This window comes from Eulemur rufifrons, chromosome 8 (assembly GCF_041146395.1).
Source record: "Eulemur rufifrons isolate Redbay chromosome 8, OSU_ERuf_1, whole genome shotgun sequence".
NCBI lineage: Eukaryota > Metazoa > Chordata > Mammalia > Primates > Lemuridae > Eulemur > Eulemur rufifrons.
In genome coordinates this window covers 27448314-27471378 of record NC_090990.1, presented here as the reverse complement: position 1 = coordinate 27471378, position 23065 = coordinate 27448314, and the positions used below count along the sequence as shown (strand labels likewise).

The 23065-nt window shown below is 39.0% G+C and overlaps 3 protein-coding genes across 3 annotated transcripts in view; all 3 read left to right on the top strand.

Moving 5' to 3' along the window:
- RHBDL2 (rhomboid like 2) overlaps window positions 1–5774 on the top strand; it is a 31070-nt gene extending 25296 nt beyond the window's left edge. The window contains 3 exon segments of the mRNA XM_069477723.1: window positions 172–232; window positions 4772–4833; window positions 5595–5774. Of these exon segments, the coding sequence (XP_069333824.1) occupies window positions 172–232; window positions 4772–4833; window positions 5595–5774 (303 nt within the window).
- A 5739-nt stretch (window positions 5775–11513) lies between these two features.
- On the top strand, window positions 11514–13058 carry GJA9 (gap junction protein alpha 9). Its single transcript, XM_069477722.1, has one exon. It carries the CDS (start codon window positions 11514–11516, stop codon window positions 13056–13058), a length of 1545 nt encoding a protein of 514 aa, XP_069333823.1.
- A 1270-nt stretch (window positions 13059–14328) lies between these two features.
- On the top strand, window positions 14329–22595 carry MYCBP (MYC binding protein). The gene is made up of 5 exons (XM_069477721.1): window positions 14329–14385; window positions 14580–14652; window positions 18757–18805; window positions 19049–19178; window positions 20410–22595. The coding sequence occupies exons 1-5, from the start codon at window positions 14371–14373 to the stop codon at window positions 20452–20454; spliced, it is 312 nt and encodes a 103-aa protein (XP_069333822.1). The 5' UTR covers window positions 14329–14370; the 3' UTR covers window positions 20455–22595.
- The last annotated feature ends 470 nt before the right edge of the window (window positions 22596–23065 follow it).

Genomic DNA, 23065 nt, shown 5'->3' with positions numbered 1-23065 from the left:
ATTGTACTTTCCAAATACATTTGGAAGCTTGGCTGTTACACTCATGCTTTGGTTTGCAAATACTGTAAACTGAAACATTATTTCAAATGAAAGGCAGCTGAAGAGGGAGTAGTAGGGGGGTTTCACTTACCAATAGGTACCTTTTATGATTATTATTTATCTCTTTGCAAGAATTTTCGAGAAATGATTCCTGCCTTTGGAATTTTCAGACTACTGATCATCATCCTTATAAGTAAGTGCGTTTTGGGAACACTTTATACTGTTGAAGTCAAAATAAAATATAGAGATGAATCTGTAAATTAAATGTTTTATTTGGAATCATTGAATTGAAATTCAGGGCATACACACAGACCTGGGTGGTCTTTAGTATTTCCAAAGAAGGAAGAAAAGGCTGGGAGTTTTATTAGAAAGAGATATGTTATGTGTTGTTTTGAAAGTCTATTGGCACTAGAGCAGCTTTTGAGAGCTGGCAAGCTGTGATTGGTGAGTGATGGTGGTAGGAAGAAATAGTCTTAAAGTTGTGGCAAGTCATTTCAGCAGCTATTAGGTAAAACTGGTCTTAAGGTTATAGCAGGTAGTTTCAGCAGCTGGGCTTGCAGAGAATTCAATTCTTGATGCTTTGCTATGTACCCTGAATTCTTTTGCCCCCTGGCCCCTCAACTCTGATTTATTTGGGTTTGATAAGAATAATCCATTTCACATAATCAACTTTCATACCTTCAATTTTATTGGTTCAGCCTTCAGAAGGCCTTTTCACATTTCCCAAACACTAACACGGAAGATGATAAGATGATTGCTAGCCTAGAGTCAGGAAGAACTGTCAGCTTTCTAGCCTTAAGCAGAAAGGGCTAAATGGAGGAGTTTTCACAGACCCTTGGGGGTAGTTCCTAGACATGGCTACATGATGCTTTTGCATTTTGTGTCTTTCTGAAGTGGGAGGAAGCCAAGGGAATAGAGCTCTAGGCACTCCCTCTACTTCAGCCACAATCTCTTCACTTAAGTTTTGTTTACTGGACTTTCTCTTTCATATATTGGAATCTGTATATATATATATTTTCCTGCAAAGGGAAATCTTGGAAACCACTGATATGACCTATCTTCTTCCTCGATTTCTAAATTTTCGGATGAAGAAGACAAAACTGATCTAGTATATAAACATGGAGTGGTGGCTGTGGACTGAAGATGAGAGAGTGGAGAATCTAAGAAGTGAGAGGCCCAGAAACCAGGAGGGTGACTAATCTCTGAGAATTCTAGCACTTCAAGCTGAAGGAGTTTAGGAAGGATGCTCAACCTGGGGAGGGGGGTGGAAGTTTACTGACTCCAAATGTGAGGGGGCACCTTGGATGACAGCAGGCCCTACAAGGTAAAAGAAAACAAGAGCGGAGGCAGAACAGTCACTTGTGTTTATGGACCTGCTCCAGTTGAAGCTGTACCTGCACGAGAGCTGTAGGGAGACAGACCGACCCTGGGGTCAGACTTGAAAGCCAAGGCAGAGGTTATGTGATAAAGCCCAAGATTCTGACTGTCCACATAGCAAGAAAAAATGATTTTGCTAATTGGTATCAAGAGCTCAATTATCCACATTATAGGAACAGAGGCAACTACCTCTGTGAAAAGAGGCTAAATTTAGTTTATGAACCATTTATTTGTACAAACTCCAATATTTCATCCTGATATAACATAATTCACTTGTTCATAGCTTATACCATTCTGTAGATAATTTTTTTTTTCTCCACAAGAAATCCAAAAGATAAGGGAAAATTGTTAGCAGAGAAGGGAGAACAAGTATCTGGGTGACAGGAGAGTCACTGTAGGAGCAGGACTGCCTCCTGATTTGTTAAGAGTCACAACCAGGACCAAGGGACGAATCATTTGACAAAAAAATATTGTGACACAAGTCATCTGGGTCTTCAGTCAATCTGCTTCTTTTAGGTAATTATGAATGACTTTCATAAAATAAGCCCAAACCCATATTGGGGAAATGATTTTAATACTGTTCTTTAATACTTTTCAATGTTGGAGTAAAAACCCTTTCCTCATGCCCAGGGTGTCTCAAATGATTGTGTAATATTATGTCATTCTTGAGATAAGTCATAAAATCACTGAATGATGTACTTTTATTATATCCTACAAATATCTCACTGAGGCGGCAAGACATGCTAGCATTAACTTTCCTCAATTCTTGGCACATGTCATTTCTAAAAGTTCTTTGGCCTGGTTCACCTCCTATTGAAAGTGAGAAGAGTTATGACTCACATCAGATTAATAAAATACAAATACTCAACTCAATCACTCAAACGCTCAAAAATCGCTCAAACGATTTTTATTTGAGACACAGTCCCTTGGAAACATGGATACAGTTTAGTTTTGTTTTAAATGGCAAATATTCTTCTTAATTTTGAAGGACGATTGGCCTTAAGGATCTTCCTTCATCAAGCGTTGAGGCATGTGTTTTCTAACTAAGCAACTGAGCTTTCCTTTGGGAAAAGTTAAAGAAATCTCACATTTTCATCCTTTACAAAATCTGTATAAAGGTAATTCTCTTAAGATGAGTGTCAAATTTTTAATGAGCACAATGATTTAGTTTATTGGAATAAGGGCTTTTCAGGTGGGGAAGATATGTCTAAGTTTAGAGGCTGCAGCAGCCCAGAAGCAAACTCTCCTGGGAAGCAGAAAGAGGAGAGAGCCAGGAGAGATATAGGAAGGGGGCAAGATAAACCAGATATTGACATGGTAATGGTTACAAAGACTTTTTTGAGAGGAGGCCTCTTATTGTGGAAGACCAGACCAAAGTAACAGTTTCCGAGTAAGTCTGCCCTGTTCCCTGGCAGTGGTTTTCTCCTACTTTCATAGTCCTATTCATATATTATTTACACTGGATCAGGAAACACAACGGATTGAAAATATGATACAGCCTCATTTATCCAGCACATGTGTGATAGTCATTTACAATGAAATTAATATTGAGTACTTCTTCGACCTCAATTTCTGTCCAGTGACCTCAACATCAATACAGTATTGAAAGGGGAACTAGCCAGAACACGTGACCCTGATGCTATTTTCCCAAAGGCAAGGACTAGGCCTTTCCATCTCCTAGGACACACTGGCTCACTAAGTAGAGCACAGGGAATTGGGGGATGGGTGTGGAATGTGCTGTCTGCAAGAGATGTTTCTAAGCGCCCTACATTAGGGCAGAGTTCTTCTAGGCCAAGAAACCGGAAGCTCCTTTTGCAGCACAGATCTGACTTATTTAAAGAATGTCTAAGTTCTGGCTCTCAAGGTTCTGTTGGACAATGTTCTTTCATGGTCAAACTTCAGTACTCCTGATGGTAATGAGGCAATTAGCATGGTGCATGAGAGTGGAGCCTCAGTGCCTTGGCTTCTTTTTTTTTTGAGACAGAGTCTCACTCTGTCACCCTGGATAGATGCTCTGGTGTCAGCCTAGCTCACAGCAACCTCAAACTCCTGACCTCAAGCAATCCTCCTGCTTCAGCCTCCCGAGTAGCTGGGACTACAGGCATGTGCCACCATGCCCGGCTAATTTTTTCTGTATATATTTTTAGTTGTCCATATAATTTCTTTCTATTTTTTTAGTAGAGACGGGGTCTCACTCTTGCTCAGGCTGGTCTCAAACTCCTGAGCTCAAACGATCCACCCGCCTCGGGCTCCCAGAGTGCTAGGATTACAGGTGTGAGCCACTGTGCCCGGCCCTTGGTTTCTTTATGTATAAAATACCACCATCATTCCTCACTTGGATTGCTGCAATAGTATTCTTCTAGCTGGTCTCCCTGTTCCTGCTCTTGCTCCCCTTATGGTCTATTTCCTATATATTAATAGCATCCAGAATGATCTTTTTAAAACATACATCAGATCATGTCACTCCTGTGCTCAAAAGCTTTCAGAGGCTTCCTATCATTCAAAGTCAAAGTCCTTACAATGGCCCAGATCTCATCACCTACCACTTTATCCGTAACTCTAGTCCAGAGTGACCTGGAGGTCTTGTTAAAATACAGAATGCTGAGCGCCACCCTCAAGGTTTCTGGTTCAATAGATCTGGGGCAGGCCTGAGAATTTTTATTTCCAGTAAGTTCCCAGATGCTGCTGAGGCTGCTGGCCTTGGAGAGACCCACACTTTGAAAACCACCAGTCCAGCCAGATCAACTGTCAACTGCCTTGGAGTTCCTCAAGCACACCAGGCACATTCCTGCCTTAAGGGACTTGCATTGCTCTTCCCCCTGCCTGAAAGACTCTTATTTCAAATATCAGCATGGCTTGCTCCCTTATTTCTGTCCAATGTCATATTCTCAGAGAGATCCTTCCTGACCCTCCTGTTAAAAAATCACATCCTATACCTGGCATTCCCAGTTCTTTTTCCTCTCTTTGTATTTGCTCCATAGCACTCAGAACCATAAGACAGTAAAACTGTATGTTTTACTTGTTTGTTTGCCTCTCACCCACTAGACTGTTAGCTCCATGAGGTAGTGCTATCTCAGCTGTCCATTGCTCTATATCTGACATCTAGAATAATGCCTGGCACATAGAAGATGATCAATAAATACTTGGATGAATAAATCTTTAAGATGGGATAGTATCTACTTCATAGGGTTGCCATAAGAATTAATGAATTAATACATGTAGAGCTCTTAGGACAGCACCTGGCACAGTGTAAATCTCAATAAATGTTAGCTATTATTATTATTATGGGAACGAAAAACATTTGGTGTACTGTTATGGAGATCTTGGGGCTTCATCAGGGTGTTTTTCCTTCTAGTTGCATCAGACATGGGATTTGCTCTCTACAGAAGGTTCTTTGTCCCTGCAAATGGGTCTCCGGTGAGTTCGGTTTCTTCCTTTTTTAACCCATCAAAAAGGGTCATCAAGTAGGGACTACCACTCTGTGATTTATGGCAGTCAGATTTCCATTTGGAAGTTAAGAAAATTCCTAAGGAAATCAGACTTTTGGATTGTCCTTCTCACTTAACACTCTCATATCCCTGACCAATGGGCTCAACTCCTCTGAACCTGCCATCTTGCTAGCTATTCCAAAACAGGAGAGAAGCCTTGTTCACAGAGAATAAAAAGTGGACTGGAAAAACAGCAATGAAAATTTGAGTCCATATAAATTTGTGATAAAAACTGACAAAGATTTCCAGTTTTGCTAGGATTAGTCTTTGAATTTGGTAGTTTCTGTTTGAGTATTTGTGTGTATGTTATGACATGTGTTTTAATTCTGACATCCCACTTACATGGGATCAGATTATGTTTCCATAGAAATCCCTTAGGGCGACTCAACTCCTATTCTCTTGGTCGGCATTATATAGAACCATCCTAAATGCACGGATGATCAAGAAGAATGAGAAACAATGGCTGTCTTGTGCACTCAGAGAATGGGTGAAAATGACTTAGCTTTGCATGTTTTAGAGCATCTCCTCTCTGTGCATATGGAGTTTTGTGTCTCTTTAGCCTGGTTCTCCAGATTTTTAGGACTCTTGTTTGACTGTGATGGTATTTGTGTTTGAGTAAGAGCATTGCAACTGAAATATGCAATTAGCATTTTCTTCACTTATTTCCATTTTCTCCCCTTTTATCCAAAGGTGTCTTTTGCAGCTCACATTGCTGGTGGATTTGCTGGAATGTCCATAGGTTACACCGTGTTTAGCTGCTTCGATAAAGCACTGCTGAAGGACCCAAGGTTTTGGACAGCAATTGCTGCTTATTTGGCTTGTGTCTTATTTGCTGTGTTTTTCAACATTTTCTTATCCCCAGCAAACTGACCTTCCCCTAATATGAGTTAATTAATAAAAAGAGCCATGTGGAGGAAAAAAAATGGAAAACCTCTATGAAGAAACAGAAGTCTTGGCAAAGTCTAACCATTTTATAAAGAGGAAAAAACAGCATTCAACGGATCAATTGCAAGGACTGCTTAGGATTTAAGGAAGGAGCTTCTGAATGTAAAGAGAGGGAAGAGGAAGAGAGAAAAGAGGAGGGTAACAAAAATGAGAGATGAGGTCCTTCCTAGGCATGGTATGCATGTATGTATCCCATAAAAAAGATGTGCTCTCCTTGGAGGATATATTTTGAAGATTACTTGATAAAACCCTTGAATACTGTACCATGCTGATAATAAAAACTTTTCATACCTGTGTTAGACTCTTGATAATCACTTTAAAATAGATCACTGTTTGAATAGATAGAGCACTACTGTTTGAGGTGTTTTATATGCTTTATTGCTAATCTTTTCAGCGACCTAGAAGGGTAGATATTACTCTGTATCTTAGAAATGAGGATATGAAAACTCTTTAAAAATCAAGCACTTGTCTGAGGCGGGTAGAATTTAAATGTCGGTAATGACTTGAAAAGCCACACTCTCCCCTGCTGGTCTAACAATACTGTGTTCCCCAAATTCTTAAAGTTAGAGTATCATAGGAGTATAGGAACAGACAGCTATGTGGGTACACTATGAATGGTAGAAATATTTTACAGAATAAGACTGAGAATTTTCTGGACTGCTAGTTTAAGATTCTAATAGTATGTCTAATATTCCAAGGAACCTGGGACTAGCTTTCTGGCGCTCACTACGTACCTGGACTCTTTGGATTCTCATCTGTGATCAGATTCTCATCTTTCACGTGGCCAGTGGCTCTCCTAGGAGTAGGTTGAATTTATTTATAAAAGGTAAAATGTCATATCTGAAAGCAGAGAAGCCTGTGTCCTTTGCCTGTATTCATTTTGTTTTCCGAAATGGTAGTTTTAGGTCACCTGAACAAAGGAAATAGAATTTTTCTCCTGTTCATCAACATATATTATTTATTAAACATCCATCTAAACACGTTAATGTATTCTGAAAGGGGTACATATACTTAATTATATACAGTGAGAAAAGTTAGTATTTTAGCATTTTGAGAATAACTGATCTGGATTTGTTAAAAAAATTTAAATTTAAGTACAAGCATGAGAAATATGAATAAACAAAGATTCAAACAAGAACTTAAAAGATAAAAGCTCCTTTTACCTTCTCACTCCAAACCTGTTGTTTTTCCCTAGCGATGACCACTGTCAACAGTCACAACAGTATGATGTGTATCCTTGCAGGCTTTTTTTCTATATAGGATGAGCAGAAAGGGAAATGGATTTTAGTTGGTGGCTGACTCATTGATTGTATTGAACTGCACTGAATCTGCTCAATGCCCACAAAGGGACAACCTCAGAGAACAAGCTGAAGGTGTCCATGGTAAAACTCCTCGTAAGCATGATTTGCTTCTCAGATTTACCTAAACTAAGCAAAGTTTATGTTACTCTATTTTAGCTAATTAGATATACTTACAAAACATAGGTTTTAGTAAGATATACACGTATTGTTTTATAACTCGCTTTACAATATGACTCAGAGATCTTTCTGTGTTAGTTCATAAAGATCTTTAGTCTCTGTATTGCTGAAAATGTACTATAGTCATTCCTCTACTGGACATTTAAATTGTTGCTGATTTTGTACAATTAACAACAGTGCTACGGGAACATGCTAGCATATACAGTGTGTCTTTGAGTGTGTTTGATGAACGAATATTTCAAGCATCCAGAAGCAGAAATGTTATGTTAATTTTGTTAGATTTAAACTGCCTTTTAAATAGCTGTTTCCATTTACCTACAGTATATGAGAGTAACAGTTTCCTTCTACTTTGCCAAAAGAAGGTATTATAAATCTTGAAAAGTTTGCATTTTGATAGTTAAAAAATAATACTACATTTAAATTTGTATGTCTCTGACTACCGAGTTGAGCATTTTTCAAGTTTATTAATAATTTATATATTACATACATCTAATTTATATAATACATAGTATAGAAACATAAATGTGTGTGTACGTATATACACACATATATAAAATTTTTCCCTATTGAAATGTTTGCATTTAATCTGAAAAGTAGCTATTAGTTGGCAAAGAGGCCCAGGGAAGAAATACTCATCTGCCATGGTCATCGCACCAGGCCACTTATTCTGAAGATTCCTTAATGACCTAAAGCACAGTATAATTGTGTATAACAGAAAACTAGACAGAGAAAGAAGATTTATCTAACTATTAAATTGGACATGACCACTGATTATTTAAGGCTGATGACTAAGAAGTTATTACCTGGTAAGAAAGACTTTTTGGTACTAGAAATGTGGCTAACTTTACCAAAAACAATGACACTTTATTGGGTTCCCCCAATGGCAAAAATTACAATAAGAAAAGCACACAAATATTTCCTAATATTTTAAATTTGACATCTCTGAATTATAAAGGAATCATTTACTCAGCTTAATTTGGGGCTCATAACTTTAGTCTTCTAGACTGTACTATGTTATTAGGACTATTAGAAACATTCCTTATCTTTATCCAATAAAGCAGCTACTAGGTACATGTAGCTCTTTAAATTTTTATTAAAATTAAATAAAATTAAAAATTCAATTGCTCAGATACACAAACCATATTGCAAGTGTTCGATAGCTACATGTAGCTAGTGGCTACCTTATTGGACAGCACAGATAGAGAATATTTCCATTGTTGCAGAAAGTTCTATTGGACAGCACTGTTTTAGAAGCAGGGATGAGCAGAAAGGGGAATGGATTTTAGTTAATGGCTGACTCACTCGCTGCAGCGAGCTGCACTGAATCTGCTCTACACCTGCAGAGGGACAAATAACAGAGAATAAGATGAAGATGGCCATGGTATAACTTTTAAGTGTGATTTGTTCCTTAGATTTACCCAAACTAAGAAAGGTTTGTGTTAATCTGTTTTAGCTAATTAAGAAAGAGTTGTTTGAAATGTTTTTATTTTTTGCTTTTGAATTCTATGGTACTGTATCTTTGTAAAGAAGTTTTCACGTCATTTGCTATGAAAGCTTTAATTTGTAGCTCAATAATATTGCTCCTAGAAAATATTTATGTTCTTGTTCTTTAAGGAAAAAATTCATTTTCTTTTTGTGATTATAAAGGTAAAATGTTCATGGTAAAAAATTGAAATACGTATAATTATGAAAAATTAAGTCATTTGTAATCCTATTATCCTGAGATAATCACAGTTAATATATTGAGTATTATCCCTCTAGACTTTTCTGTGTGCATCTCTACATATAACTAATTTTACAATGGGCCATATACTATTCTATAACCTGAATTTCACTGAAACAATATATCATATATCAAGTATCTTTTTATATTAGTATATATTTGTCATTTCTACCGGTAGCATAGTATCACACTGTAGATGTATCATTATTTATTTAGCCTGCCTTTTCTTGTACTGATAATTATTTTGGATGTTTTTAACTTATGACTATTATAAACAATAACATGAACAACAACCTTACATTTTAAAGTGCTTTGAACTGTTGGGTCAGATTATACTATTATTAACTATTATTAACATAATAAAGGCAGTAGAAATTTTCTCTATCTCAGGAATACAACTAAATTTTAGAAGGCTGATGCTTTTGCAAGTCTTATTAATAATATCAAGCTTTAAGAAAGTAAAGACTCTAAACCCGGTTATTTAAAAAGCCAAAACTATCACTGTTTGACATTTCTAAATTTAAATAATTAAAATTTTAAGAGAAACAGATCATCTCAATGTTTCATATAAATTTCAAGTTTGTTCAAAGAGGAAAAATAACACTTTTGTAAAACACTTAAGAGCTGACTGTAGAGCCACATTGATTGGATTTGAATACCAGCTCCAGCTGTGTGACTTTGGGTAAATTAATGTGTGCCTCAGTTTCCTCTGTAAAATGGGGGAAACAACATACCTTGTAGGATTTTTGTGATGAATGCATCTTGTATTAATAATATCTTAGTATTTTGTTTGATTGTGCAACATTTCCCTTCATACAAGGGGATAGAACATACATTTATATTTTAATAGAATAAAAACAATCACTTTTTAAATCTTTCCTTTGGGGTATATTTCGTCTGAGATATCCTAGGATGTCAGTCTTATTATTGAACCTACTGGCAGATAATCCAAGCAGCTAAATTATAACTTGCCCCATTGTTTCCTCCAAAAAGGCAAGCTACATGTCTTTTTTTTTTTTTTTTTTTTTTGAGACAGAGTCTCACTCTGTTGCCCAGGCTAGAGTGAGTGCCGTGGCGTCAGCCTAGCTCACAGCAACCTCAAACTCCTGAGCTCAAGCGATCCTCCTGTCTCAGCCTCCCGAGTAGCTGGGACTACAGGCATGCACCACCATGCCCGGCTAATTTTTTCTATATATATTTTTAGCTGTCCATATAATTTCTTTCTATTTTTTGGTAGAGATGGGGTCTCGCTCTTGCTCAGGCTGGTCTCGAACTCCTGAGCTCAAACGATCCGCCCACCTCGGCCTCCCAGAGTGCTAGGATTACAGGCGTGAGCCACCGTGCCCGGCCGCTACATGTCTTAAATAGGTCCAATATTGTTACAATGAAAATTTCTATAATACTATTATAACATCATACCAGTGATCAATTTATTTCCAGTAATAGTTAATATCATAAAACAGTTGAGAATTTTTGGAGTTCATTTTAACATATTTACAAAATTTTTCATAGAAAAGTATAAGAATTCTATAAATATTCATAAATATTACTGAAATGAATTTCTGAAAATGCTCACCAACTGCCAGAAAGAAATCAGAATTCATTTAAATTTGGATTAAAAAACTAATCTAAATTCCTGTAACAGAGCCAGATCTATTTCCTCTGGTTTCATTAAATGCTATATCTTACTGAATTATCAAATGAAGCACATTTTCCTTTGTGTATAAATGAGATTTAAAAATCATTGACTTTGGTTAAAGCTTTTATATAAAATAATCTTAGTAAATAAAGTTTGTAAGATCAAGTCAGTAGTTTCAGAAACTTCTCCAAAAGTTCCCAGTTAAAAAAAATAACAGCAAACTTCAGCTTAGTAAAGACTCCTCTCTGATAGGGAACCCTCCAATTATTTTTTTTTTTTTTTTGAGATGGAGTCTCTGTCACCTGGGCTAGACTGCTGTGGCATCAGCCTAGCTCACAGCAACCTCAAACTCCTGGGCTCAAGGCTCATCCTCCTGCCTCAGCCTCCCAAGTAGCTGGGACTACAGGGAGGTGCTACCAGGCCTAGCTAATTTTTCTATTTTTAGTAGATGGGGTCTTGCTCTTGTTCAGGCTGGTCTCCAATTGCAATCTTCCTGTCTCAGCCCAGCCCAGCCCAATTATATTCTTAACAGAGAATACATACATACACTCCTCCTCCTCCTCTGGGTATCACTTTTTCCCCACTGCATTATGATGTCTAAACATCAGTGATTTTAAGTTCCTGACATCTAAAATACATTCCTGGTAACAGATTATCACTGCTATCTAGGGAAAAAGTAAAGCAACTAGCACATGGAAATAGTGATGCTTTGTTCATATTTTGGCCATAGGTTTGCTTTAAGAAACAGCACTCCCTTCAGAATGGAAGAATTTATCTGCCTCCTATTTGATGGGGCTCAGAGCTAAGATGCTGAGTAAATAAACATGGGGGACTGGAATCTCCTTGGAGATACTCTGGAGGAAGTTCACATCCACTCTACCATGATTGGAAAGATCTGGCTCACCATCCTGTTCATATTTCGGATGCTTGTTCTGGGTGTAGCAGCTGAAGATGTCTGGAATGATGAGCAGTCTGGCTTCATCTGCAATACTGAACAACCAGGCTGCAGAAATGTATGCTATGACCAGGCCTTTCCCATCTCCCTCATTAGATACTGGGTTCTGCAGGTGATATTTGTGTCTTCACCATCCCTGGTCTACATGGGCCATGCTTTGTACCGACTGAGAGTTCTAGAGGAAGAGAGACAGAGGATGAAAGCTCAATTAAGAGGAGAACTGGAAGGGGTAGAGTTTGAAATGCCTGGGGATCGGAGGAGATTGGAGCAAGAGCTTTGTCAGCTAGAGAAAAGGAAACTAAATAAAGCACCACTCAGAGGAACCTTGCTTTGCACTTACGTGATACACATTTTCACTCGCTCTGTGGTTGAAGTTGGGTTCATGATTGGACAGTACCTTTTATATGGATTTCACTTAGAGCCTCTATTTAAATGCCATGGCCACCCCTGTCCAAATATAATCGATTGTTTTGTCTCAAGACCAACAGAAAAGACAATATTCCTATTATTTATGCAATCTATAGCCACTATTTCACTTTTTTTAAACATTCTAGAAATTTTCCACCTAGGTTTTAAAAAGATTAAAAGAGGGCTTTGGGGACAATATAAATTGAAAGATGAACATAATCAATTCTATGCAAACAAGTCAAAACAAAATCTAGCCAAATATCAGAACACATCTGCAAATTCACTGAAGCGACTCCCTTCTGCACCCGATTATAATCTTTTCGTGGAAGAGCAAACACACACAGCAGTGTATCCTAGTTTAAATTCATGTTCTGCATTTCAGGCAAATCCTGACAATCACAGTGTAAATGATGAGAAATGCATTTTGGATGAACAGGAAACTGTACTTCCTAATGAGATTTGCAAACTTAGTACTTCCTGTAGTCATCTTCAACACATTGGCTCAAATAATAACAAAGATACTCATAAAATATTTGTAAAAGAAGTTAATGGTAACCAGTTAAGGGAAAAAAGAGAAATTGATGGCAAAGACAGCAAAAGGAACTCTAGAGGTCACTGTTCTATTCCAGGTGTTGCTATAGATCTGGACAACCACACGGGGCAGTCGCCACAAACAGCTTTCTCACTGTCAGCTAACTGCACTCGGAAACCAAGGTGGATTAGGGCTACGTGGGATCCCTCTACAGAAGATGAAAACCGGGGGTCACCTTCTAAAGATAGCCTTGAGGGCCAGTTCAGAGAGGGCACAATCAGAACCCTTCCTCCCTCACAAGGAGACTCTCAATCACTTGACATTCTGAACACTCCCAATTCTTCGGGAGAGTTGTCCTTTGAGCCTGAGTTTGTCAGAACCTGCAATAATCCTACTGTTTGTTCTTCAAATCATATAGTGTCCCTGATGAAAAACCTCATTGGAAGGCGGGTTCCCACAGATCTTCAGATCTGAACAGCTGTTGGCTTTTAGACATTCTGTGTATTATATTATCAAAGAAGTAGCCTAGTGGTGGTGGAACACGGACAAAATGGATAAGGGCAGCTCTAAAGATCAGCTGTTAAGACAGACAATTGCACCATCACTTCAGAAAGGGAAAAACCGCTCTAATTCTGGATTGTGAAGGAATAGCTCTAAGTTCAAAGACTTATTTTATAAGAGTTTATGGCTCCCTTCAGAATGTGTGAAACTGATTTTGGGAAAATCACATGTTCAGAATCTAAGCTAAATGGTTTGACCAGGTTTTCTCTTTGAAGGGACCACAGCCTTAAGAAATTGTTCGTGATCTATATAATTCCTCCTTTTAGTTACTAATCCATTATCTTTGGACACTGGGTTAATTTTGTTTGCCCCTGGAACTTAATAACTTAGTTTCCTTCTAGACTGCAACCTGATGTGTCTTGAGTATAATCATGTTTTTACCTAGTAAATAAAATCTTAAAAAGATCTGTGGCTTTCTTTCACCAGTTTATAGCATTGTGATTCACTGCCGGATTGGAGTCTTGGCTCTACTACTCACTGGTCATCTAATCTCGCCACTTTATACTAACAGTACCTATCCTACAGGGATGCTGTGAGGATCAAAATGAAAAATACCTATGTTTACTACAGTGCCTGGCACACATTAAGTGCTCAAAAGTGCTAGCTACTGGCGAGCACATTACTTCTCACCCTTCAGAGGGCTCCATCCAATCAGCCACAAATCAAGGAAACTCCAAAAGTAAAAAAGCTGGAGCCAAAACATGCGATTCTCAACACTCTCCTAAGCCATTGGAAAGTCATGCGCATTTTTCAGAATGAGAGCCAAGAAGCCCAGCACTTATGGGTCACCACAACTTTCGAGGTCTCAGTTGAGAAGGATGCGCCCCCTACCACCATCTGGCGATCCTTTCTCCCGCAGTAGTCCTAGTGCTCCGGGGCCCCGCCTCCGGACGCCGTGCCCACCTCTGTCCCCACCTGGACACTTGTCCCGAGTTTCCCAAACCTCGCCTTTCGCTAAGCAACAGAACGCCCGCGCGCACCGGAAGAGGAAGAAGAGGTGCTGCTCCGACAGCCGGAGGGGCGGGCGCACGCAGTCTCCCTCGGCTCAGCCCACTACGGGGGATTCAGAGCGTCCTGGTCGCTATGAAAACAGGCCACACCCCGGCGATGCTGGCCCGTGGTTCCCAAGTGCGCAGGCGTGCGGCCCCTTCCGCGCATGAGCACTGCTGCTCCGAGCCCGCCAGTCACCGACTCCGGCGCCAGCTACGCCGCTGCCGCTGTCACTATGGCCCATTACAAAGTGAGGGGGGCGCGGCGTGGCTGGGGGCGTGCGGGCGGTAGCCAGCCGCTGGACGGCTCCGGGTGGGAGTTGGGGCGCGCGCGCAGGTTTGGGGGGGCCCGAGGTAGCGAGGCGGAGGCGGGGTTGCAGGACTCCCAGTCTTCTTCCTGCTCCGGCCCCCCGGCTTTGGCCACTGACCCGCGGTATCTCCTCAGGCCGCCGACTCGAAGCGTGAGCAGTTCCGGAGGTACTTGGAGAAGTCGGGGGTGCTGGACACGCTGACCAAGGGTGAGCATGGGCTAGGAAGGGTTCCTGGTGCCCTCGTCGTGCTCCTCGGCGCTGTGCCCCCGACGGCGTAGGAAAAGAGGGGGAAACAGGTGGGACCTGTCCGGGGTCCAGCCAGGTGGGCCTCGGGGTTAGGCAGGGACCGGCGCACGCTGGTTGCAGGACGCTGCCCGGGTCGGGTAGCCTAGCTCACGCTACCACTCACCGCACTGGGAGTGAAACTCTTGCAGCTGTTGCAAAGTCTCTCCAACTTCCGTTGCTTTGCTTTGAGCAGCCGCAGTGGACATGTTTGCTAAAGATCTCAATTCCTCCCGCCTTACGGTTTTTGCTATATCAATTCTTACTTTGTGTAGACTTCGTAATTCAAATAGAATTAGTTTAAAGAGCTTGAGGGGACATCAAAATGGTTGTATTGTTTTCACTTTTTAAACCGGTAGTTCACTGTTACACTGTACCTCTTCCTTCATGGCTTTAAGATCTAAGTAGATGAGGAAAGTGCGTGAAACAGGACGATTCCAAGAGGTAGGGTACAGTTTACTTCGTTACCTTAGCAGTAATCTGAATGCCTGCTCTGTGTCACTCAACTCACTGGCTGGGATATTCAAAAGTGTAGAATGGAATTGATGGCCGGGACCAGGACCTGGATCATATGACAATAGGAAGTGTGTGGGGAATAATTTGATGACTCTCTTTGGACAAAAGCAAAGATTAGGGAAAAGTTCGGGGAGAATAACAACTCTGGGGTCTAAGCAGAAAGCAGGCTTTTAATTCCCATGCATGGACCAGTAATTGTTAATTGCCATGTACTTTGGGTTCAGATACTAGTTTTCTATCTCTTTGCAGACAAATTTAAGCAAGTAGTAAGGGACTACTCTGAAAGAAATGGGCTGTGTTGTCACTGGAAGTATCTCAGATGCTTGGGATGTCATCCCCTCTAAAAACTCCACAAGTTCATTTCTTTCACTTAGCCATTTTATTCAGGTTTCTGTTCCAGACACTGATGCGGGGGGGGGGGGGGGGGGGGGTCTCTGCTCTCATGAGCTTGTAGTCTAGTTGGGGGAGACATAACAAATAAATACATATTGTCAGCTAGTGATAAGTATTGTGAATAAAAACATAGCACGGTTAGGAGATAAAGAGTGACCTGTAGGATTTGCGTACCTAAAATATGGTGTGTAGGGGGAAGGCCTTAAGTAACTTTCGAGCAGAGACCTGAATGAAATAGTATATGATGTCAAGAGTTCCCAGGAAGTATAAGGAGGCCAACATGGCTGGATAGATTGAGTGAAAGATAGAATGGTAAAAAGCAGAAAAGTGACAGCTGTAGGAGGTAACTGACTACAGAAAGATGTACAGTCTTATGGCCATATAAGGATTTTCCTTCATAAAAGATTGGAAACTTCTGGAGGCTTCTTTTACTCACATAAACTGGAATGTAATCCCTCAATCTCCTTAGATTTCTAGGCTCCTAAATAACATCAGACAATTTAACACAGTATATATTGATATGATTTATTTAAAATTGATTTTCAGCTTCAAACATAGGTACTTTACACAAATTTATATTTTTTATCCAGCTTATTTCCAAGAGGATTTGAAACTAACATTAAAACACTGTAAGACCAGCCTGAGCAAGAGCGAGACCCCGTCTCCACTAAAAATAGAAAGAAATTATCTGGCCAACTAAAAATATATATAGAAAAAAAAAATTAGCTGGGCATGGTGGCGCATGCCTGTAGTCCCAGCTACTCGGGAGGCTGAAGGCAGTAGGATCACTTAAGCCCAGGAGTTTGAGGTTGCTGTGAGCTAGGCTGACGCCATGGCACTCACTCTAGCCCAGGCAAGACTCTGTTTCAAAACAAACAAACAAACAAACCACTATAAGAGGGTGGGGGGCAAGGGCAATATACGTAACCTAAACTTTTGTACCCATACAATATGCTGAAATAATAAAAAAATAAAATTAAAAAGTATATATATAAAAAATAAATAAAAACAACAGCAGCAACAAACAACAACAACAACACTATAAGAGGGCCAGGCGTGGTGGCTCATGCCTGTAATCCTAGCACTCCGGGATGCCGAGGCGGGTGGATTGTTTGAACTCAGGAGTTCGAGACCAGCCTGAGCAAGAGCGAGACCCCCCCGTCTCTACTAAAAAATAGAAAGAAATTATCTGGCCAACTAAAAATATATATAGAAAAAATTAGCCAGGCATGGTGGTGCATGCCTGTAGTCCCAGCTACTCGGGAGGCTGAGGCAGGAGGATTGCTTGAGCCCAGGAGTTTGAGGTTGCTGTGAGCTAGGCTGACGCCATGGCACTCTAGCCCAGGGAACAGAGTGAGACTCTGTCTCAAAAAAAAAAAAAAAAAAAAAAAACCACACACAACAAAAACAACACTATAAGAGGATGCTTAAAGATAACGATGATATATCATTTGGAAGAAGCAGTGTTTTAGCTATTTTGAGCACTATAACAATCTCTGAAAATCCTGGCTGCTAAGGCAAAAAAGGGAACATGATTGGGTATAGAGTTCTTTTCTGACTAAAAGGAAGTGTATTTCATCTAAAGAAAAGCAAAGGAAATTTAGCATTTACATTATGTTCTGCAATTATCAACCTTGTAAGTACCACTTACGAAAATTTAGAAAGTGAAAGAACTGGGGTGGGGGAAGAGGAGGAAAGGGTAACGAGTGTTAATATCTATGTCTTATAAAATTAGGATTCAATAGAGATCAGTGGAAATTAATGGAAGAAGAAATGCAGATTTGAGCATAAAATTTAAAGAAAAAGGTAATAAAGAGAGGGATTGAAGTTCTGTATCATATCGAAAGGAGAGAGGGGAGGAGAGGGTAGTGGTACATACATACCAATTTCCCAAAAAATAGTGCTGCAAGTGTACTTAGAGAGATGAGTGGCTATCAGAACTCAATGTAAATTGTTAAAAGTAGCTGCCCATTTGATTTTTTTCATACTGGCTATATTATTTTGATAAGCTATTAAATTCTAAAAGAACAAAAGGAAGCATATAAATTGGTTTACAATAGGACCTTAACTTGGGGTCTAGCTAGGCACAGTTTTTTGTGTGTGGTTACATTTGTTTTTTTGCTTATATCAGATTTTTCAAAGGGTTCCATGCACAAAAAGGTTAACCACTGGTTTAGAGATAGTTTTATCTGAGTAGTACGTTCTAGGAGGGATTTGTTCAAGAAAAGATGAACAAGGTGGTTCTCATAGGAGCTACTGTGTATGAAACCACTAAAGTATATATTTTAATGTTGATTTGAACATGATTACTGGTAGTTTTTGGTTAGTGGTTATTCAGCATGTAGTGTATGAAACTTCATTCTTGAAGAACATTTTGAATTCAAAGCCACTTCCAGTAATTACAGCCCTATTGATTCTCTCATAATTTTTTCTCAAATTTCTTTCTTCCTACTCCTCTATCACTCTAGTGCAGGTTGCTGCCTTTTTAAACTGGCTTACCACATCAGCCTCTTAGTTCCTTTATCCTTGTCTCACTCCAGTCGGTCTTCCACACAGCAGTGAAGAGTGAGCCAGTGAAGAGTCACTTCCCTCCTTAAAACTGTTTAATTACATACTTGTTTTTAGGATCAAAGTCCAACCAAACTTGCATGACCCTCCATAATCTGGCCCCAATTTCCCTTCCCGCTTCCTTTCCTGCCACATTACTCACAACTCCATCCGGCCATACTTGAATTTTCAGTTCCTCAATATGTTGTTTTCTTGCTCCTGGCCCTTCCCATTTTATCTGAAACATTCATTGCGTATGTCCCAAGTCTTTCCCTTACTTTAGGAATTCGTCCCTGATGTTCCAGGCTGAGTTAGGTGTTCTTCCAATGTGCTCCCATAGCCCACTATCCAGTATTGCTGCTTGATACCCTTTCTTTGTTTAGTACCTTCCTTATCTTTTGCACTTGACTGTAAATTCATTGAGAGGACGGTTGTCTTCACCATTGTACAGACAGCCTTAACAATGTGCTTGGCATATGGTTGGCACCTAATATTTACTAGGTTATGGAATATAATTTCAGCCATTCATATTTTAGACTTTAATTGTTGCTTTCTCTGCTTTTTGATTTGCAGTGTTGGTAGCCTTATATGAAGAACCAGAGAAACCTAATAGTGCTTTGGAGTATCCTTTTCATTTCTGAAGTCAGAAAAAGGCCTTATTTTTGAAACTCTTATTTTTTTTCAGATAGATAATACCTTTAAATTACTTTTTCTTATTGAGAAAGTTACTTTGAGTTTTTGGATGGTGATTTCTGGGTAAACATTGGTAGCAGGGTGGGTGACTCTGGACAGGGATATTGATGCTACTCTGGGTTATTTAATTAGTTTCATTCAGCTGTAAGAAGTAAATTCTTAACAAGAATAGTTTTTTAAAGCATCACTTAGGAGCTGCTACCCCAGAAAATCCAGAAATAGAGCTGCTTCGTCTAGAATTGGCAGAAATGAAAGAAAAATATGAAGCTATTGTAGAAGAAAATAAAAAACTGAAAACAAAGGTAATTTTTTAAAAAAGAATTCATATTAAAAATAATTTTATTTTTAATAATTATATGATCAAAACCTCACTAAGATGGACAGGAAGGGAGGGAAGGAGGGTGAATACCAATCTGAATTAATTGCAAGACCAAAGTTATGCTCTATCTAGAAAACCACAAGACATACTGTAAATAGGACAAGCAAAGTGCGGTCAAGAAGAGGTTCTTGGGAACCTGCATCAACAAAAAAACCACGGAATATTGGTTGCTGTTTACAAGTAAATGGATAGTTCTGAGATTCTTAAGCAGTTGATTTAAGTAGGTCAATGCAGGGCCACTGCTTCATGCATGGCACCTCTTAGAGTTGTGCAGTTCACAATCTACATGGTCTTATGTGGTGGCCCTGGGTTAACAAATTTACCTCTGTAAATTGCACTTAATTTTATTTAGTGCTGAAGTTCCTCCCCCCCCCCCTTCAAACTCCCATGAGAATTTTCATGCACTTCAAATTAGTGAACTCTAAGTCTTTGAGATCACATAATGCATTTTACATTACTCTAAGTATTTCTCATACCGTCTCAACAACTTTGTGAGATAAATGAAACAAGTACACGTGCCATTTTATAGGTGAGGAAACAAAAGCACAGTGAGATCTAATAAGCTTCTCAAATCCAATAGCTAATTGGAAGAACACCTCTTAGCCTAGTGTTCTTGCAAGGAACCACCACTTAAGCATAAAAGAAAATGCAGTATCTTAAATTATCCAAGATTCCACAATGTGACAAATGCTAGTTAACTCTTTGGCACCTTTTAGGTCAAAGGCTTTAGTTATTCTTTATTGACTGGCTAGATTAATACATGTCACATAACTCTTTGTCTACCTTTTAGGGGGAATTTCAGTAAACTTTTGGTGGAGAGGAAGAAAGTTTCTTATTATAAGCCACAGCATCTTTTGGAAGATATAGATTATTGCATATCAAGTATTTTGACAGTACAGTCATGAATTGGAATGAAATTTTAGTTTCTCAGTATTTTTAAAGGTTTACATCAAAAAGGCTTTTAATAGGTTTGATTGTATTAAATCTTAAATTATTGAATGGTCTAAAATGGATAGTTATAGAGACTGATATTAATATAAACTTAATGATTCAGTAACTAAATTGAGCATAATAGTTAACTTGTTTTGTTACTAAGTATTTTTTACCCAATTTAGAATAAAATTCACCTAAACTCCTCTGTCTTTGCCCCATAGCTTGCTCAGTATGAACCACCTCAGGAGGAGAAGCGTGCTGAATAGGATTCTTCTCAGTTGAAAAGACACTGAAAAATGGTTTTGTATGACTTGAATAGTTTGTATAGTATACAATCTTTTCTGAAAAGATGCTATAGAACTCTTTTAATATGTTAAATTTCACCTATCACACTCTAATTGTTATAAACACATATACTTAGAATCACCAATAAAAACTCAATATAACTTTCTTTGGGTCTTAAAGTAGGAGAATCCAAAGTAAATTCCTGAAGAAAACACAGCCATCTAATTCATTACCTTAAAAGACATTCTGGTTAATAGTCTGATTAGGAATGATGGTACTGGTTGTATTGTAGCCAAGGAAGTTTACCATGGAGCTATTCCTTGGTGTAGTTCAGGGTATGAGCACAGGTACAGTCATTCTTTAAAATGAAGATGACACTGTTGTTTGTATTCCCTGTACACAGCTCGAGAGATCTGTGTGACATAAGATGCTTTTGCACGGGTTCCCATGAATCTTCTGCTTTTGTTTATATAATGCAGAACAAGTAACTCTTCTTTGCCACCACTTTGCCTTAGATAACTGTGTGTGTGCCAGTTTAGACTCTGACACCACATTTTCCTTCTATGCAATCATGCCCTGATAATCTTGCCTTGCTTTGCTCTGTGCTTAGTGAGTCCTAGTTGCACACTGGCCTTTCTGTGCTGATTTTCTATTTGCTTAATAACAGCAGTTACCCTGATTGTAATTTATATAATTTTAAACAGGATACTACTACTCCCCTGCCTTACTTAGTTGCTTAGTTGAGTACAGAATTGAGGCAATACAAAATTCTGGGTTCATGCACAAGCTGGGAGGAGAAGGGGAATGAGCCATATATTGTGGAAGATTATAGTTTGTGGGTATAATTATAATATATAGTGCTTTTTTTCCTCAAAGTATTTTTTCTAGCCTTGAATTCATTTTATCTTCATTATCCCTGTGAAGTAGGTAGGGCAAGTATGAGGGGATGTTGGGTGCTGAATTTTTAGGCCAAAGACTGATAATAATACAGATTATTCAGTAACTGTAGAGCCTTGGGCATATCAGTTAACTGCTCTGAGATTCACCTTCCTCACCTGTTAAATGAGAAGAGTATCTGTGCTGCCTACCTCACAGGGTTGTTGTGAGGGTCAAAGGAGAATGTATGTGAAAGATTTGTAAATGGTAAAGTACTATATTCTTGTTTGTTAGTCCTTTTTCCTTTCTCTTGGAAGACTTATAGTCAGGTGTTTTGGTTTACTGATTTCCTACTTTCATCACTGACATTTTAAAGAAGTATTCCTATTTCATGTATTCTATCCCTATTTTTGGAGAACCTCTATCTTTATTTTTTGGTCAAAACACACATAGAAAACAAAATAGTCCAATGAAAACTGGCTTAACTAGCAAAAGCCTTGGCATCTGCTGGAGACTGTGACCAAGCCAATTATAAGGGCATTTGAGTCACGTTAGCATGACTGTGGCAGTGGTCTGTGCCTCTTCTAGTCACTGTTTTTGGCGTGATAGAGGGGGGCAGATACTCTTGGAAAGACATTCGAGTAGATTTCTCTTTTACCAATTTGAGTGCTTCCTACATGGACCCAATGGGCTCAGTGCTGGGTGTGATAAAGATGAATGATTTGAACTTGGGACACGTATATAAAATTTACAATGTAGGTTACAATGTGCTAAGAACCATAAGAATAATAAAATATGGCCCCATGTGGGTTTTGGAAGAGAGGGAGACCTGGCTTCTTTAAGCAGCTGGTATCACAGTCCCTCTGTGGATACAGACAAGTAGAAATGTTTTTTCTGGCAGCCAACTCTAAAATTGCTTTTTTCTCATGGGACTAATATTAATATTTATGTCAGTAAGTCAGGTGACTGTCTCTTATACCATCATTTTGGACAGAATGGCAATATGTGAATTGGATAATCACACTTTTAATCACACTGAAACTGATCTGCTGAAACTGCTGTACCAGTTAGTGCTATTTAAGAATTAAGGGTCAGCCTGGCTTCTGGAGGTCCCCTTCAACATTTCTATCAAAGACATGGGTGAAGACCGTATGTAAGAAGATGCTCAATGGAACTGAAAATGGAGCCCATCAGTTAAGTTCCTGCTATGCTTCCGCTGCTATATCTATAAAATATAGATTTTACATCTTGCTTACCTCACAAGGTTGTTGTAAGGATCAAATTAAATATAATGGATGTAAAAAAAGTGCCTTGCAAACCATAAAAGACTACATACAGACCAGATGGTAGTAATGCCAAATCTTAAAGTGCCACAAATTAGAAGGGCTGGTTGGTAGACTATATTAAAACAAGCTTTAAAATGATTAACAACATGGAGTATCCAAACTGCTGGGCCCAAACCAAAACTTGAAATATCAAGTCTTATATTTAGGTTAAAAAATGCAGTTCTACAAGTTTAGGCACTCGGATTGCTGACAGAGTACTAATTCCAGTGATGATCAATGTGAACCATTTATATCCTATGGATACTTAAAAAAAATTTTATTCTGGAAAGCATTAATAGAAATATTGTCCAGGTGCTAAATAGTCATCCTGAAAGCTGTATTGGTTAGTATTGCTTGGTAGGTGCCAGACATCTGACGGTTGTTGATAAGG

Excerpts from the sequence above, each read along its gene's own strand:
- MYCBP (XM_069477721.1), top strand. Across the intron at positions 18,806-19,048 it reads AAACCTAATAGTGCTTTGGA|TTTTTTAAAGCATCACTTAG; the intron begins GTATCCTTTTCA and ends TAACAAGAATAG. Across the intron at positions 19,179-20,409 it reads ATAAAAAACTGAAAACAAAG|CTTGCTCAGTATGAACCACC; the intron begins GTAATTTTTTAA and ends TTTGCCCCATAG.
- GJA9 (XM_069477722.1), top strand. The coding sequence starts at position 11,514 with ATGGGGGACTGGAATCTCCTTGGAGATACTCTGGAGGAAGTTCACATC.